At 50.0% G+C, this 16,307-nt stretch overlaps 1 protein-coding gene across 4 annotated transcripts in view; it reads right to left on the bottom strand.

The window, feature by feature from the left end:
• Positions 1-15,842, bottom strand: part of ATP11C (ATPase phospholipid transporting 11C (ATP11C blood group)) — a 59,073-nt gene extending 43,231 nt beyond the window's left edge. For 3 of the 4 annotated variants that reach the window (XM_075106733.1, XM_075106731.1, XM_075106735.1), the window contains exon 1: positions 15,670-15,842. In XM_075106733.1, coding sequence (XP_074962834.1) covers positions 15,670-15,696 — 27 coding nt within the window. In that variant the 5' untranslated portion in view covers positions 15,697-15,842. Of the gene's footprint in view, positions 1-2,857; positions 2,965-15,669 lie in introns of those variants that run through there. The other variant, XM_075106732.1, reaches the window with a different exon arrangement.
• Between the last annotated feature and the right edge of the window lie 465 nt (positions 15,843-16,307).

Raw genomic sequence — 16,307 nt, 5'->3', positions numbered from 1 at the left:
CCACATTCCCACCACTCCTGGCGTTTCATTTCCCATTCCCCTGCCTGTCCCACGGTGTCACACCATCACGCAGCCACGCGAGCAGCTGGAAGCCTTCATGCCACATCTCTCCGCTTTTTCCGCCTCCCAGAAAGCGAGCGTACACCAGAGTGATGCCTGCGGCGAGAGGGTTTGGCTCAGCAGCAATTAAAAGCTCTTATTTTGACAAGCCCACCTCAAACGGCTCGCCAGGTTGCTAATAGATTGCTAAATCTTAATAACGGCTCTCGATGGAGACTTAAGAGGAGATTTAGGGAGTAACTGCCAGGCTTTTGGGAAAATTGTAAAATATGCAGATTAGCAGGGAGGGGATTTACACAACTTTTCCTGATCCCCTTTCACCAAAAATTTTAATGCTGAGGGAAAGAAAAAAAAAAAGTAAATATTACTTGGATACAATTCAAGCTGCCTCATTGCCTGGTGGGGTTTTACAAAGCCCATGCTACAGGGTGCAGGAGTCAGCTGGTACAAGAAAAAGCCTGAGTTTCTTCTGCTGTTTAGAACCAGGCATGCTAAAAGGATTATTTAAAAACAAAACCAACAAAAAAAACCAAACAATTGCAACCTCCCCACAAGCTCTTCATCACCTCCCTCTGTTCAAGGCGTGGTGTTTGCAGGAGTGCTGGGAGAACCAGAGCTGTCCACAGGGATTAGCAGTGCCAGACTACGCACAGCCTCAGGACCGTGGGGTGGGAAGCCACACTGCATCCTCCCACCAAGCCCTAAGAGTCTGGGATGCTGGTAGTTGACCCCAGGCCCCTCTCTGCTGTACCATGCCCCAACAACCCAGAAAAGCTCCCAGCAGCTGGCAAACAAAAAACAGCACCCCAGGGGGAGACCACACACCCCAGAAATCAAGAAGAGGGAGAGGAGGTATTTTTGAGAAGAGCCACTATGCTGTTTGCATCACTTGAAGACCAGCCCCAAAGATGCTGGTCTTTCCTGCAACATTTCAAGCTACAGTTCACGACTCCAAGCCCATCTGCAAGTCAACCTCTCAGCAGGGCATCCAAACCAGATTTCTCCTGAAGGAGCTCAGCTGGAAGACAACAGCCAGAGAGTCAAAAACAGATCATAGGAGATAAAGATAAGGCTAGCAAAGCTATTCTGCCAGGACCATCTTTCCAAGTTGGCAGCCCGCTATCTGCCTTCGATCCCCACCTCGGGCAGGACCAGGCGCCCAGGCTGCAGTAATAAATAACTGCATTGTCCCCAACGATGAGGGCATGCATGCTCTGCTGCATGCACGGCAGGGCAAAGTGCTGCTGCTGCAACATTGCCTTCCTTATGCCATGGAGAAATTCAGATACAGAACATATTTCTGTTAAATATTTTGATGTAACCCAACCTTCCTGTACTTTCAACTTTGTACAAAGCCCACTTATTGCCAGAAGCGGCACTTCCAAAAAGGCATTAGGGAAAATGGCTGCTTTCTTACGCTGTCCAAATTTTGAAAGTCCATCTACACACATTAACATGCCCAAGGACGGTCAGCTGAGCCCTGGCATTTTTCTATAAGCTTGCCTTTGAGGAGTGAGGAACAGGTACAACATGAATGCATCAGAGAAAGGCTAAAAAAAGTCTGTGGATGCAACTAATAACCCAACATCATTTATGACTTGAAGCTGGTGGAGCATTATGTACAGATGGTAGAATTATATTTGCATCCCACAGCACTTGCCAAATTCTTCACCTGAGTTTGGGTAAGCCTCTCTTCATGCCTCTTCCCCTCTCCATCTGTGCCCTTCTCCCACAAACACATCCTGCCCCAGGACGACAGCTCCTGCCTGCCCGCCCAGAGAGGCTTCTCTTCACCCGCCCTCCCAAATTTCTGGGAATCCATCACAGCGCCATGTACAGGACCTGGCTGCCAATAGATAAAAGTTGCAAACCTGGGTAAAAATTAGCAAGCCTGGGTAAAAATTAATGGAGTTAGACAGAGTTTGACATGAGAGGTGAATCTGTGCTCTGCAACTGCTGTTGACAAGGAGCCACTCTAAGTGGGCTATTTCCAGGGCAGCTGCAAAACTGCCCTAAAACAGCGTCTAATTATATCCCCCATATGGAAAACAAGTCTCTGTACTACCTGCCGGCCCCATTTCCAGAAAAAAAATAGTGGCAGAAAAAACCAAGACCCCAGAATTTTATTTACTATAGTTTCAGAAAGCACCTAAACCAGAACTAACTAACCAAAAGAAACTCCTTTCATGTTTGCTGAAGATATCTTCAAGCCACAAAGTAAACGCAAATAACTCAGAAAAAAAAGTCTAATAAAAACCACAGGCATTTAAAAAAAAAGTCATCTGCTAAACCCAGAGATAATTATATGGTACAAGTACAAAGCTCAAACATTTGAACGAAATCACAGCTTATATTAAATATACGCAGAAGGAAGATTAAATCACATTAGTTGGCTTAGATCTCATGAATAGTTTAAAGTCTAATCACTCCCATATTGTTCCATTTGTCATAAAAGTAGTAGAGAAGACGACCTGATTTACAAAAAAAGCTGGCAAAAATAACACCACCTCCCAAAACAGCCTGTTCTAGCTCCTGTTGCATTTAGCCGCAGAAGAACCAAGAAAAACACATCCACAATTTTAAAAAGCCTCTGTAAATTTACCAAAACCTCCCCAAACTGTCCAGCAGTCTCAGAAAGTCACTCAGCACACCGATCTCATTGCCCAGCCAATATATTTTTAATGGAAATTTTTCTTGCCAATTTTTCTATTACTCTTTGTCCTTCATCATTTCTGTGCAAGTACAAATGGTGCTTTGAGAAAAGCCTTAATAATTAAGCAGCTTGGTCTATGCTTACCCACACCGACAACATTTTTAGGCAGATCTCCTGATTTATAGAGATAACTCCATCGACTCGGATCAGCTCCACCACTCTCCCCTACGCCTGCGGGAAAGGGTCGATAACATGCATAGTCCTCAGGGGAAAAAAAAAAAAAAAAAAAAAACAAACATTGCATTTAAAACACTAAGAACCCATAGGTCCAAAAGAAAGGGCTAAAGGTGAGCACAGCTCTGAGCTCACTTCCCACTGGAGGGGACTTCTGCTGTTCATCCCTAAGTGGAAGAGGAAAGGCCAGTACTTTGGGAAAGCAAAAGGTTGAAATTTAAACCAGTACCCCTCCTCCTCCACTGAGGCTGAAGCTCCTACTGATATTTCGAGCAGAGAGAGAACAGTATCACCAAGAAGCAACCGCCAGGGGCAAGCCAGCTGCAGCTGAGGTGAGGGAGACAGCAGGGGGTAACCATGTGAGCCCCCAGACCAAGAGCACAACAAGCAAGAGAGAAAAAGAAGCCATGAGAAAAGGACCAATACATTCTTTTTTAGAAACCACGGTCAACATATGATGGAGCTCAATACCCAGACCTCATCCCTGGTCCCTCATTGGGGATGACAAAGTGGCAGATGACATGCCCTAGCAGAGCATCATTAACCCAGACCACACCATCCTTAATGCAAGTTGAGACATATCCAGTGACACAAGGGGCCCTGGCCAGAGCCAGAGCCTGTCCCCACATCCCCTCTGTCCCAAGGACGTGCTGCCTCACCATACAGGCTTGCAGGAAGGTCACCTTCACCAAGGACGGTGGGCTGGAGAACTGCAGGGCCCAACCAGGCTGAGTTTCCAGGAAAAGCTCACTTAGCTGATAAAGCCACTGATAAAAGCAGAGACACACATGACAGGGGGTAGAGACTGGGGGAAAGGGCTATCTGAAAAATTTAAGAAGGGTGGAGGGAGGAAATACAGGTGGGTTTTGCCCCAGATAATAAACCTAGACAAGGGCCCCGGAGAGGGCTGCACACAGGGGCGACACTCAAAAAGCGTTTTTCTGGTGTGGGGTTTGTTTTAGTTGGTTGTATTTTTCTTTTTCCACCTGAAGGCAGTCTAACCCCAAATCACATTGCATCTTCCAAGCAAATACACCCCATTGTCCCTAATCACAGCCTCAGTTCAGCAGCACTTTGCACAAAGTCAGGTTCGCATGTGAGGCAGAAAGCTAAACCCAGACCGAAGCCAGCAGGTATTGATTGGGATAGCATTGCTTCAGTGCTGCTGTTTTGTGGAAAATCCGTTGCTCCTCTTCAAACACAACCACCAACCTTTGCAAGTTTTCACCATCTCAACTCTTTTTCACTGCCCTGTTGGCAGTCAGGGTTATGAAACCATCGCTCATCTTGAAATGCAGGCAGCATATTTTTATTTTTGGCAGTCCAAAAGAAAAGTTCGACCAGCACACTGCTGGCATATCCAGTTCAGGCTCATTGGAACACTTCAGACTCGAGAACAGAAAAAGGACTTTGAATAAGAGCCCAAATGTTTTGCAGAGGTCACAAAGCAAATACAGCAAGGTCTTCCTGCCTTCAAACCTCTTCCTCCCTCCTTTTCCCAGATCAAGCTATGCACATATGTCTTCTCATCAGCAGCTATTTTAGCAGGGCCGCAAGCTCTTCAGAGCAGTGATCTGCCCTGGCAAAAATTAAAGGCCAAACTGGAAAAAACCTCCGAGTTTGCAATTGTCAATGCTTGCATCAGCCAGCAGAGCTATAATTTGTTGGTTTTCCCCGTTGCTTTCTGGTCTTCTGAAAGCCTAAGCTCTTCAGTTATAAAAAAGCACACCCAAAAACCAAAACAAAACAAAAAACCACACAACAAACCCTAAATACATTATGCATCCCAGCTCAGCCAGACGTTACCCTGACCTTTACCACCTAAAGACATTTTTAAGTTTTCCCAGCATTTCAGAGCCAGGCTATCTGCTGACCAGCAAGGAGCCCATTTCCCAGAGCAGTTTCCTCCCCCTCCCCCAGGAAGCAAGCCCACCCAGCCATGCACCCACCAGGGGCAGAGGCTGCAAACCCCCCCTGCCAGGGCATACATCACTGCCACAACCCAGGAGCAAGGGCTGGTACCCAGGCCTGCCCAGCCCACATTCCCCCAGGTCAAGCTTTCCCCCAGGGAGGCTGTCATATTTCCCACACAAAAGCCACCGTGAGGGATGGGAGGGCAGGTCCGGGCTGCAGTGGGTGGCCGAGCCCTGCTCCGGCATCACAGGGCAACAGAGCTCTGCACCAGCATCACAGGGTGCCCTCAGTCCCTGCAATGGGTACCCGAGGTCCAAGGTCCCAGTCCCGCCACGCTGCTCACTCACGCTAGTTCAGATTAAGTTTTTCCACTCCAAAAATGTAAAAGCTGTGGTTTTCTAACCCTCCTCTTCCTGTACTGCAGAGAAATGATTCCTCAGAAGTAGCAGGAGATAAAGTGGGAAAGAGAGCAAGAAATCACCTACTTTTCCCCTTGCTCCACAGCCAAAATCAGCTTCACAAGCCCCAGACCCCATTTGGAATATTTTCTTCTCTGGATACTACAGCAACCAACAGGTTTCTCTTTTGGGCTGCAGGCACAGTGTATATCTGTGGATAGGATACCGGATCAGTGCAATCCACCCAGTCAGGAGATAAATCCTCAACATGTGGCCTAGAATCATTTATCTTCAGCAAAACCTTGTGGTTCATGTTTCCACCAGGCTGGGTAAGGTAGCTGCAGCAAAGCACACGCTGCTGGGGCTGACTGAGCACCCACGCTGATCAACGCCAGCGGCACAGCAGCAAGTTTTGCAGCGGGAGGGAAATCTGCTTATCCACAGGTACTTGGGAGATGAGGTCTGAGGTGGTTCTGGGATGCCGGGCTCGGTGCACGAGGGGTTTCGGCACGGTTCATCCCAGCACCGTCAGCTGCAGAAGTGAGCCCATCCTGTGCGGGAGAACAGGGCAGCATCCTGGGAGATGACTCGTGGTCATCCCATCCCACCACCTTCCCTAGATGGGCACTGGGATAAGGGCATTCCTGCTCTCACAGTTATCAAGACAAGCACCTTCACCCAAGGTTTTCTGTCTCTGCACATCTGATCTTCCCACCCTGCGCTTACCGGAATGGTACTTGTCAAGTGGAAAATCCCACTTCCATCCATTCAACTGCACTGGAAGAAACTGCCCCATGGAAATTATGTACTCCACAATAGGAATTCGACTGATACAAGGACAACAGCCCTCTGGGCATTGCAGTTAATTTTTCTGTGTTCCCTCCCTGAGCAAACATTTATACGAAAAGGTGAGCCAACAGGAAGAGGGAGGGGGAATGAAAAACACCTTCCACAACTCAGAGTGAACAAAACCGGCGTGCAAAACGCAACCCTGAGAGCCAAAAAAACCAAAACAAACAAAAAAAAAGGAAGAAAAAAATCAATATTGCATTTTAAACTTGGCTTTGTGGTCCCTGTAACAGCAGGGCTGCTGCCGAGCAGGCACCCCTGGCACAGCCCGAGCTCCCCCATCCCTGAGCCTGGCTCAGGACCTCACATCACCCCTGGTCCCAACAGGCAGCAGCTGCTTGGCTTTGTGCAAATGCTGGGGAGGAATTACACAGAAATCATAATAAAAGATGACAGGGCTGCTCACAAAGTGGATTTTTTTTTCCCTACATTCAATTTCCCGGCAGTGAGGTTTTTTTTTTTTTTTCCCTCTCAAGCCAATTGAGACTCAGGAGAGGCAGCACAGCATCGCTGCAGTCTACCAGCACTTAATTTTGATTAGCACTGAAAAGACTTTGAATTGCAATACCAAACAAATGCTTCACATTGTCCAGTCTTGCCCGTTGCTCACCCTACTCAGCTTTTCTAGAGCCTTTACTGTACAAGAAAAATAGGATCCCTCTGTTCTGCAAACCAGTGCATTTGCCACAATATTGCAAACAAATTATATCTACCAAGTGAGCGTTGCCTCTGTTTCCCACTTACAAAATCTTACTAACATGTACAGCATACTTTAAGATAGGCCAGATGTAAAGACTGCTTGCTGACCCTTTGAAAATACACAGCTAGAAATTACCAAGCCCTCCACATGCCACCCTATGAAAGCAAGACTGGGCCCAGATCAAGGGCCTTTCACCTATAGGTCCTGCAAAATTCAGCTGAAATCACAAAGCAAGAAGCCTGCAGCAAAGCATTGCTCACCCAAGGCCACAAAAGAGGCTAACAGGAATCTTGTTCGAGTTGTGAACAAAAATAACAACCCTGATTTGCTCCCAAAATACCCGGCTATGATAGCGTTGCATGTGCTTACCCCTCCTTTCTGCTGCAGGAGGAAAACAAAAAGCCCTTTACAAACAGCCAGATCAAAAATAAGTGCATTAAGCTTTCATTAAGGAGAATAGGACAAACATCTCTGAAGTACAAACGCTATCAATTACGGCTGGATGTCAAGAGCGGGCATGCTTTTAGACTAAATTGGCTTCAGATGAAATTCTATCTCAAACAAAATGACTGAAGTTTTGGGAAAAAAATGACTGAAGTCAGCAAGATGCAACAGGTGCCAGGAGAGAGATGGACTAAAAAAGATTTTTTACAGAGTGCTGGTTCTGAGCAGCATCCATGGCAGCAAGCATCCCTAAGACAGTATGAAAAACAACAGGGGGAGGGAAAGCACAGCCCAGGACTGCTTCCCTTCTACCAGGAAGCCCCCCGCTAGCGCATCGACAGCTCCTCTCCCCACCTAGCCCTGCTGCCCTACCTGTGGGCGTGTAGCTCGATATCCAAACGCACCTTACAGCCATCAAAGTGGCACTTTGTACCAACCACCAGCCAGCAGCTCCCTGGATTTTGGCTAAGCCTGAGAAAGATCCCATAAGCAAAATACAATATATATATTTAATGCATCTATATATATTGCATATATGCATATTTAATGCATATATATTGCATACATGTATATTTAATGCTTTTTTTAAAGTCACTTCAGCCTCTGGGCAGAACAGGCTTTTCCTGACCCAGCAGCCATGCTGCTGCCAAGCAGGAGCCAAGCAAGGAGGACAGGGTCGGGAGGAGACCTTTTAAACCAGGAAAGTTTCACTATTTCCCCGAGGCTACAAGTTAGTAAACTAAGCTTTAAAATGGCTTGCCACTTACTGCCCATCCCATACGGCATATTGGCATCACTCTCCTACCACAAAAGGGTGATGGCAATCCACTTAACAGCTCCATGTTTGTGCATGCTCGTCTTGGGGTCAAGTTTATTACAAAAAGCAAAATACTAACTGCCAAAATCAAATGTTAACCAGTTCGGACAAACAGCAGTGACCAACCCACTGGTCAGATGTCAGAATATTCAAAGCAATTCAGCAAACTGCGGTGCGGTGGTTACACCGAAAGCAGCTGGGGCTGCCTTGTAGCCAGCCTGCAGAAAGGGTGCATGGAGGCACAGGAGAGCAAAACTAGAGGAGACAAATTACTATATAATAATTAAAAATAATAACAGAAATGGCCTACAATCATCAGCAAGATGAGCAGCAGTGTCCTCATTACCTATTTCCAATGAGTAGGACACACTTTCCAACTGGCACGGTGTCCCTAAAGGCCAGACACAGTCCGAGCACAGCACATTTCACCGACACGTCCTTCACACAGCACTCACTGCTAAGAGCTACGCAGCAGCATGAGGCTCCTGAGTGGCAGCGGCTAATCACCGGTGGGCAGCAAACAGCCGCAGCCCAGTACCCCAAGCTGCTGGAGATGAGCCTTGCCTGCAGCCCAGCATCTGCACGGTCCCCACAAGTTAGAGAGAGCTGCAAATCTCTGGGGGAATAAGGGAAAAAAAAAAACACTGAACCTCAGTATCACTTGGCAATTAAAATAGGAAAAAAAATAAAGATACTAATTGCAATTGATGAGGGAGTTGGGGAGAGGAGGGGGAAGAGGTTGCAGGTGAGCAGTGCGGTTCTCCCAGCTCCCATGCAGTGGTATGCATCATCTGCAGAGCTCAAGCCCAGGTCCAGACACAGGTCCGCTGGCACAGCAGAGCACAGGCAGGTAAAGTCCACAACAGCCTGCACATAGCACTGGCAAAACCTGCTCAGCAAAACCAGCCCATCCTTCCCAACATCAGACCTCAGCAAGCACGTATTTTTGAAATGAGCAACAAGAAGCAGATTTCAGTCTAAACCCAAGGGTAACGTATTTCCTAAGATCACCTGGCGATAGCCTGTCTGGCACAGGACAAGAGCTGAAGCCCACTCCCCATTGTAACCTAACCCACTCCCCCGGGCAGGGCTCGGCAGGGGACCCAGGGGACACTTTTGGGCAGGCGGCCACCAAAGTGACCAGCCGAGCTGGGCAGGAAAACCTCTGTGCGGCCTTCCAGCCTCAGCACCCGCTTCCTACACACAATTAAATACAGGAAACTCCCTAAAAAAATCCCCTGAGCAAACATTTTCAGGGAAAGGCAAATGGGTTAGTAGCACATTCAGTCACGCTGTGCCCAAGCTTCTTGCAAAATTCACGCTTCCCAGACACCCTGGCCAGGCCAAACAGCTCAGTGACTCCCTTACCCTGCCACTGCGATGCCAGCTCCTCCAGCAGGCAGACCCCGGCTGCAGGTATCACAAGGGATGTCCCTCCACTTGGCCACCCCTGCATTTTCCCAGCAAGGACAGTGGGTTAAAGTTCCCCAAGGGGATGCAGAGTCCCATGACCAGGGGAAGTAGTAGCCAAAGGCTGTTTTTCTGTCGCACACCGCTGCAGATAAGATTCATGTGGGGATACAGTGGGAGGAAGATGCTCACAGGGACCCAACCTGCACTGCCAAAAACATGGTTGCTGGCAGAACTCTTTGGTGTGAATGTTTCTTCTGTCTGAGACACTCTGGTAACACTCCACCAGCTTTGCTTTTAACTTACGTTTCAAAAAAACCCCCTCCACTAGAGAGGGCACCAATGGTTACAGCCAGAAAGCAGCAGTTTTAATGGGAAAGGAAGTACATGAACCAAAGGTAACAGGATGAAATTAAAGGCAAGGCTGAAAAGCCTGCTATTAATAGATGGCCTGTTTGCTTTTACAATTTTTATAGTTAAAAGTAAATTGCCATCCCTTCAGCTGCAACTCAGTTCAGCTCCAAACCTTCCCTACACAGCCCAGACAATCATTATTCTTAGCAAAATACCAACTGGAGATAAACCTGGTTTCGAGGGAAGAATAAAATACAGCCTCAAGACGCACGTTATTCTCCACAGAAAAGTTTCTGCACACACAGGTTTAATTGGCAGCATCATATCATTAACGTTTGACCGGTGCTTTCTAGTACCTCCTCATAGCAATTTCTAACCTCTCCAAACTTTAACTGCACACATGAATGTTTCCATGCAGCTGCTTGTCCCAGGCCGACTTTTTCTGTTTGATTTTTATTTATTTTTAGCCAAATGGTTGAGCTATTTCTGGGAATAAAGCTACGGTGAGGACACTGCTTTGCAATGTTAAAGAGAAACGGTTACAGGAGTTTGAGAAACTCCTGTGTCCCCATTTTCCAAGATAGAGGCATCGAAAAGGGATTTCAGCCCTGGAGAAGAGCCTTTTGCAGCTCCAGGTTCCCAATTTGAGCCTCCGCTGCCTTCCCTGTGGTCAAACATGGGCTGCCCTGCAGCTGCTATAGGGGAAAATGGCCCTGAGCACATGAAACGCCATATCACGTTAAATTCATGTTACAAAATAAATTCCAGCAATGTTCATGAAAAATTAAAGTCGCCTCATTAAAATCCACGCTCTTTTGAAGTGTGATATTCCTCCAAGCAGAACCACTACCAGTGTCACTGAGACACCCCAGCCCCAATCTTTGCTGCTTGTGGGTTTTTGTCATACTAATGAAAGCAAAACGCTTCTTGCAGAAGTTGGCAGTCGGGTACAAGGTATTTGACATGCAACTTCACTCTCAAGGTGTTAGCTTAGCTGGATTGGGGGAAAAAAAAGGTGATTCTCAAGGCTTCCTCCTCCTGCCTATGCTGCTTTTTCTTATTAGAATAGGAACTGCAATCACACACTGTAATGTTTGGTTCACGCTCTCTAAAAAAAAAAAAAGCGTGAAAGAAAATCGCAGATGTGCTCTGTGTCCCAAAATAGACGTTATTACACATTTACTGCAAAAACTAGAGACAGGAGTGTAAGTCAGCATCTTCCACCCCAGACTCAGACATCTCCCACTACATGTACTCCAGCATCCCCCCTGAGCTGGGCAGGGTCAGGGTGGGCAGCAGCCAGAAGTGGTCCGCCCCCACAGCTCTCCCCACCCACTCCTGCCCCTCCTCACCTACTCCCCATTTCCAACCACAGGCACAGGGAATTTACTTCCCTTCTTAACGGTGACCTTGGGCCACTTCTCATTTTCTGCCATTTGAATAGGTCTCAATGGGGGTATTTTCCTGCAGAGCACAAGGTAGGACCTGCCCCACAGGGCTCACCATCACTGCCTGCCCTGCTCCTTCCCAGGCTCCAATCACCTCCCCAGTCTCCAGCACATGCCTCTTGAGTCAACACATGCCTTCTCCAAGGCCTTCCTCCTGCCTCTAGTCCTACCCGAAGGGACCAGGCAGGGCTTCAGGGACATGAGGAAACACACTGCCATGCTCTGGTCCTGCTGACGGCTCTGAGCATCCCTGCACAGACACACCTCCTTAGCAGCACCAGCCTTGCCCCCCGAAGTGTGTGGGGTTGGGGGGCATTCAGGGTAAGATGACCTTCAAAAAATCCAAAGGGGCTTTGCAAAAGTACAGTAGAACCAAGACGGAGCGCTGAACCTCACACCAGACACCACTCATGTGCACATGAGTCCCCACCCGCAGGGACAGGATCCTTCCCCCTGCCACTTTGGGAAGGGTAAGGCTTTGGAAAGGAAGTTTGTGACAGTCGCAAGCACTTCAACAGGGGAAACCCTTCCCTGCTGTCTGCAGAACACCAGCAGCACAGCAGGTGCAGCCGGGGGATGCACAGCAAGCAGTGAAGCAGTGTCCGGGGAGCCTGGCTGGGAGAGCCCCCACAGAGGTGACAAGCCACAGGTGACATTAAAGCCTGGCTCAAGTGCCCATCCCCTGCAACCCTGCCTCATGGCAGTCTGCAAGCAATTTTTTTATTTATTTAGATAAAACAAGCCCCAGATGGAAAAGCTCCACATGAGAGCAGCACTAAGCATGCAAATCAAGAGTAACGGACAGTTACAAAGGCAGCTCCTCTGTTTTAGGGCTGCACAAAGCAAACCTCCTTCACTTTCCTCACCATCCCTCCTCTGGGAAGCAGGCAAGCCTGAGGCATTCCAGCCAGGACACCAAGGGACAGGTCCTGAGCCGGGGAAGCTAGCAAGTCCTGGGGAGAGGAGGATGGGGGACCCTATGTAGCCCCACAGCCAACCTGGGGGTACCTCCAATGTTGGCAGCCACACAGCAGAGACACCAGGAGAAGACCAGTAAAGGACCGTCCTTGTCAGCCTACAGCAAGGCGAAAGCACTGAGTTAGGACCCAAGGAGAAACACTGTGCTGGCACCTAAGAGGCACCTTCTTTCCCCCAGTGTCAAGCATATGTTCTCGAGAGCCAGCAGCTCAGGACCAGCCCAGTACTTGCAAAACACCAGGGATTTACCAGAGCACAGGCTGCAAAGAGGATCAGACCCCAAGGTATTTAAATAAAAGGGAATAACACAACTAAGGTCCTGTTGTTAGACACTGCACAAACACACAAAGCAAATAATTCTTCTCCCAGTTAGGGACTCTCTGTTATTTTCTTACCCTATTCTTGTGTAAAATTCAGGAAAATACCTAAGCGAGGACCTGCACAAACCACAGAGGAAAGAGACCCAGGTGGCAATGCTGCAATGGGTGAGCACCCCAGGGTGCTTCCCTCCCTCCCAGCCTTCCAGCACCGTGAGCAGGGTGACAGCTCCAGGGGCTCGCTTCCAGACAGGTCTTAAACAAAAGCAAATGGCAGGGGGAAGGGGGGACGACACACACACCCCACACACCTAAAACCAGCATCTTTCTGGATTTCTTACTCAGTTCTTACAACAGCCCGAGTTGGTGCTGGCCAGGTGTCATCGGCAGAGCTGTGGTGCATAGCTGTGGCCAGGAGGTACAGCTGTGTGCATGCTTCAGAAGAATCCAGGAAAGGTAATTAAGGAAAAAAGCAAATTGTCTTTGATGCACAACACAGGGGCCAGTAATTCCCACTTCCAGGCAGCCAAGCGAGTCTGGAAGTGGGCAGCGCTCGCCCCACTCCTGCAAGGAGCTCAGCATCAGGAGTCAGACCCAAACCCTCCCCTGGTCATCAACACACTTCCCCACTCTACTCCCACACCCTCCCCTTAACGGCCGTACAAGCGCTGTGAGACTCAAATAAGAGATGCCGATGCCAGAATCTGTTTCCAAAAGAGAATTAAAGTTATATTTCAAGTTGACAGTATCTCCTGAAAGTGGATTAGCCGTGGCAGTTCAATCCTGCCTCCCCGCAGCGATCCCAGTCCGACTCCCCTTTCAGCAGGGATAATTTTAGTGGTGTAAATTGAAGTTGAGAATCCAATTTGTTTCTGCAGAGAGCATCAGTCTGCGCCCTGGAGTAGCAAAGCAGACCCACATACACCGCTCTGCCCCTCTTGCTCTTTTTACCATCCTGTTTCGTACCCTATCCAGGATAAAAAAGTTTATGGGAGGGAGAAATGGAGCCACCTAACAGTCACATTGACAGGGCAAGGCACATTCATCATGCCTAAGCAGTGAAATACATCTGAAAACATGATTTTTAATATCTGTTGGTATTTATCAGCCTCTGGCAGAGACCACGCAGTGGAGGTGACAACATTTGTCTGAGTAGCCCTGTGGGATCTTAAGCGTCAGATAATCTGCAGCCTTTAACAACTGCAGTGAGTTTTCTGCAATGCCACTGCCACAACATGAGCATTGCTTGAAGCCCTGTGACACCCATACAGGACTGCAGGCAAGACTGGGGATACCTCTGTGGGCTGTCCTCTCCTCCCATGGAGCAAGAGGGGAGACCAACTCAACCCCAGCAAGCTCCTGGGAGACCTGCAAGGCTGGGGACAGGGCAGCACCACAGCAGCATGACAGGTGGCAGGAGCTGCTATCTGCTCAAGGCTGGGGGACCCATGCCACCTGAACAAGCCTGATAACAAACACAGCTCGTTGCTGCTCAAATTCCCCTTACAAAGCCAGTAGATAGAAAAAGTGTCCAAAAAACCCTCACACCACCACAGTCATCCTGGTGCGCTCTGGAGTCCCCTAGCAGAGTTGTTCCTCTAAACAGAAAACTTCCTCTAACCCTCCAAATGCATGGCGCAACAGTTCAGCCCTGAACAAAGCAGTTACAAGTACCTGGGTTTGGTGATCAGGACCATTTCTTCCCCACTCCAGTGGCCATCACACCCCAGCAGCCATGCATGTCCCCTACCTGTGCGGAGGGACTGTGAGAGGTGGCACGGAGCCAGTAGGGGACCACCAGGCAGAGCAGGGGTCGTGCTTCACATGTGAAGAGGATGCTGGAGCCAGAGCTCAGCCAGGCACCTCTGTGGCATCCCACAGCCGCCAGTACCTAAAAATGCTTTTAGCCAAACTCGGTGGCTCCAGGAAGAGACGCTTCATACCGCAAGTGTCTCCTGGTACGCCTTAGAAAAACCCTCCTGCAAAGGAGGGGTAGGATGCACAATAAGACCAGGCAGAGCTAAATTCAAAGTCAGAAACTCAGGGCACTGAGATTAGATCTTATACATTTATCCCTAGGGCTGCAAAACAATAGTTGCAGTAGGTGTGTTCTCTGCAAGGCTAAGCAAAAGTCTTCAAGAGCAATCCAACCAAAGGCACAGATGGAGAAAATTAACCATTTGCTTTTCCCAGACATGCTGCAGAGCCACCTCCAGACTTAAAGAAGATTAGAGTTCCTTGTGCCTGGAAATCCAGAACGAACAGCTTGCTCAAAACTAAAAGCGAATATGAAAATGCATCTCCCAGCCATTCCGGCCTTGCGGGCAGCCGCAGGCAGAGCCCATTATTCTGGCAGGTAAGAGGGTGCCAAGAGGCACAGCGTGCCTCAGGAAACAGCTCCTGCACCTCCACGGGTGTATGCACCAATCTAATAACATACACTCGCGGCTTAAACTCAAGGAACTTTCTTAACTACACACTGCGCAATAAATGGCACTGCTACATGAACAGAAGCTCCCGAAATTATGTTTAAACGCTCGCTTTTACCGCACTTGCTGTGGAAAAGGAAAAAATGAGTAATTACAGCATTCAGGCCAAGCAATGAGGTCATGGTGAAATCTCTGAGTGGCTTATGTGGCACTGGGAGGGTGTTTAACGTATCTGCGGACACGAAGCGGGTGGGAAAGCGGTGGGCAGCCCCCTGACAGCTGCCCTGCATCCCGCCTGGCTTAGAACCGTGCGGTTTGGGGTGCGCGCTTCCAGGGACCGAGAAATCCCCTCCTCTAGGATTTGGGGGGGAGGTGAGGGTGAGGCGGCAAAAAGGTCTGAGCTCCGACAGCAAAGGCAACTTCAAGTGAAGAGCCGCAGGGCGGGCAGGGCGCTGCCCGAGGGGATCAGGGAGGGAGGGAGGGAGACAGCGCTGCGGCTCGCTGGCGGGAGCGGGCCGGGAGCCCTGCGGCCGCGACCCCCACCGCGGGGATGCGCCTCCCCCCCCCCCCCAAAAAAAAAAAAAAAAAAAAATCCGATAAAAGGCAAAAAATAATAACGATTAACTTTTCCCGCCCTGCCCCCCTGCCCCGGCCCCGCACTCACCAGGCGGCTCAGGCTGCGGCGGAGCATCGCGGCGGCGCCCGGCCCCGCCGCCCTCACGGCCGCATCGCCCGGCCCGGTTCCTAGGCCGCCCGCGGGCCGCGCCGCCGGCCTCGCACCATCCCCGCCACGGCCCGGCCCGGCCCGGCCCCGCTCGGCTCGCCTCGGCTGGCGGCACTCCCCCCGCGTCCTCGCTTTTGTCCCGCCGGCGCCGGGAAGCGGCGGGGCCTGCCCCGGAGCAGCCTGGGAGCTGTAGTGCGGAACCAGGCCGGCGGGAGCCCCCCCCCCCCCCCCCGCCGCAGCCTCGGGCGGCCCTGCGGGGACAACGTGGGGCCGGGGCCGCGGGGGCCGCCAGCTCCCGCCGGAGGAGAGGCTGCCCCAGGGACAAACCCTGCGTGGCCGGGAGCCCTCAGGGCGCTGGGGGCAGAGAGCAGCCCGGGGTGCGCGGGTGGGTATGGCTGTGGGGAGGGAAATGGGAAATGTGGTGCGGGGAACGGCTGTAGCGGGGGCTTGAGAGAAGCATCATCCCTGGAGCCCCCGGAGCCTTTGGGTTGGAGCCCTTCTGTCCACCTTCCCAGCCCCTCGCCAGAGCCACGGCCACGGTTAGGCAGCGGGTACAACCTTATATTTATAACGCAGGA

The sequence above is a fragment of the Phalacrocorax aristotelis genome, chromosome 11, assembly GCF_949628215.1.
Source record: "Phalacrocorax aristotelis chromosome 11, bGulAri2.1, whole genome shotgun sequence".
NCBI lineage: Eukaryota > Metazoa > Chordata > Aves > Suliformes > Phalacrocoracidae > Phalacrocorax > Phalacrocorax aristotelis.
The sequence above is the reverse complement of the archived record's forward strand: the minus strand, read 5'-3'. Positions and strand labels throughout refer to the sequence as shown.